The sequence below is a fragment of the Chrysochloris asiatica genome, unplaced genomic scaffold (genome assembly GCF_000296735.1).
Source record: "Chrysochloris asiatica unplaced genomic scaffold, ChrAsi1.0 scaffold00113, whole genome shotgun sequence".
Classification (NCBI taxonomy): domain Eukaryota; kingdom Metazoa; phylum Chordata; class Mammalia; order Afrosoricida; family Chrysochloridae; genus Chrysochloris; species Chrysochloris asiatica.
The window spans coordinates 6,956,533-6,958,734 of NW_006408631.1; the positions used below are offsets into that span (position 1 = coordinate 6,956,533).

General features: G+C 50.5%; 1 protein-coding gene across 1 annotated transcript; it reads right to left on the reverse strand.

Moving 5' to 3' along the window:
* Positions 1–1,409: 1,409 nt before the first annotated feature.
* On the reverse strand, positions 1,410–1,961 carry LOC102821306 (ras-related protein Rap-2a-like). The gene has a single exon (XM_006867964.1). The coding sequence runs from the start codon at positions 1,959–1,961 to the stop codon at positions 1,410–1,412; it is 552 nt and encodes a 183-aa protein (XP_006868026.1).
* Between the last annotated feature and the right edge of the window lie 241 nt (positions 1,962–2,202).

A 2,202-nucleotide genomic window follows, 5' to 3' on the forward strand; every position in this document is an offset into this window, starting at 1 on the left:
TCTGGAATGAAAAATTACAATTAGTTAGAATCCTCTTGGTACATCACAATAGTAAATTTTGCTCTTTGCTTCTGGAGGAACACTCTAGAACAGAAAACCAGTATAGGAAAAAAAAATTGTAAAATACAAAAGGACCTAATACCTGAAAAGTTGAACAAAATGAAGCACACACACAAAAAAAGAGGGGGGCGGGGAGAACTGCAAGGCATGAAAATTACATTTTAAAAGCTGAAAATAATAAAGAAATTCACGAACAACAGGATCTATTGTCCTAGTTCTATTCAGGAAGATTACTGAAAGGAAACTGGGAAGTGGGTTGGACACTATCAGATACTGGGTTATGGTGGGACGTTCACAGGTTGGCACCGGCTGAACAGCTGAGTTTTGAAGGCACTCTGCAGACACAGGGGTGCTGGGGGCCCTGAATCACATTTAGGAAGTCTTTGTACTGTATTTTAAAGAGCTAATCATCAAAATCTGTTACTGCTAAAATAAAAAAAAAAAAAAGCAAAAAAGAAACTAAAAAATAAAAAAGCACACACACACAACAGTACACAAAAATGTGCAGATCTGTAACATTTTTTTTTTCACAGCTGATTAAAAAAAAAAAAATACTACCATTCTCCCCCCAGACTCCCCTTTGATACAGTAGGTAAACAAAATAGATCTTTTTTTCCACAAATATCAGCAGACACTTTCTGGCAACCCACACTGTATTGGCATCAGTGTTAACAGTCCCAGTTCAGATGTGCAATACTTCGGATTGGATACACTGTAACAAGAATCCAACTTTGCATAGACATCCTCAGAATCACAATCAGTCACGGGATTGCCCTTCCAAGCTGGCAGAAAAGAAACCCGATCTTAATTTCCAGCTCCTCCTTGGAAAACAAGGAAAAACACTAAGTTTCTTCCTCTACTCCTGCTCCTTCATGTTTCTCCCGGACTTCCTTCCATGTATTTGAAAGTTGGAACTAGAAAACGGTTGTTGGCCACACACACAAAAAAAGACGTCCCTTTCCTTTTCTCCATTCTCCCCAATCCTCTTCCTCCACCCCACCCCATGTTTTTTCCAGGCTGGAACTTTTGCTTGTCGGTGTGAAGCTGCCAATACGGGGCCCTAAGGGCGATTTAAATGGGGAGCTATGCATCAACCAAATCAACAGAGAAACGTACATGCTGCAAGAGCTACATTTCCACCAGGGTCTCAGATGGTGAAAACGGGACACCTCTCGGTCACAGGAGGAGGCAGGGGACATCGGCCACGGGGGCCAGCCGAGTTCCCGGGACACCTCGGCCAATGCAAAGTCGTCTCCAATCTCAAAGCCAGAGAGAAATCACATTTAAAGACTCTGGACGTTTGGCTTTTGTGAGCAAAGCGCGGCCGTCTCGCGGCGACCGCGGGCGCCTCAGAGGATCACGCAGGCCGAGCAGCAACCCTCGTCGCCGTTGGGCTGCGCCGCGTAGTTCATCTGCCGCACGATCTCGGCAAACAGCTCGTCCACCGAGGCTTTGTTTTTGGCCGACGTCTCCATGAAGGGGCAGCTCCACTCCTCAGCCAGGGCCTTGCCCTCCCCATACGAGACCTCGCGCTCACCCTCCAAGTCCACCTTGTTGCCCACCAGGATCATGGGCACGCGCTCGTACCGCTTCACACGGATGATCTGGTCCCGCATGGGCTTGATATCCTGGAAGCTCTGCTGATTGACAAGGCTGTAGACAAGGATGAAGCCCTGGCCATTCTTGATATACAGGTCCCGCATGGACGCGAACTGCTCGGTGCCCGCAGTGTCTAGGATCTCCAGCACCGACGGGGACGAGTCCACCTCAATCTCCTTGCGGTAGAAGTCCTCGATGGTGGGGTCGTACTTCTCGATGAAGGAGCCCGTCACGAACTGCACCGTGAGCGCAGACTTGCCCACGCCGCCCGAGCCCAGCACCACCACTTTGTACTCTCTCATGGCTCCGTCGGCGCTCTCGCCGCGCCTGCCGCGGCCCCGTCGGGGCTGAGCGCCGGGGGAAGCTGGCTTGCCGGCGGCACTACTCCCCTTTTTCAGCTCCAAAGGAAAATCCTAGGAGAGGGTGGCCAAGAATCACAAGGCTCAGATATCACGAAGCTGCGGCCGGGTGCCGGGCCGGCCGGCCGGCGGCCACGACGCGTCCTTGGGGCGTGGGTCCGGGACCCCGCAGCAACCCTTGGCG

Coding starts and splice junctions, on each gene's coding strand:
- LOC102821306 (XM_006867964.1), bottom strand. CDS start 1,961: ATGAGAGAGTACAAAGTGGTGGTGCTGGGCTCGGGCGGCGTGGGCAAG.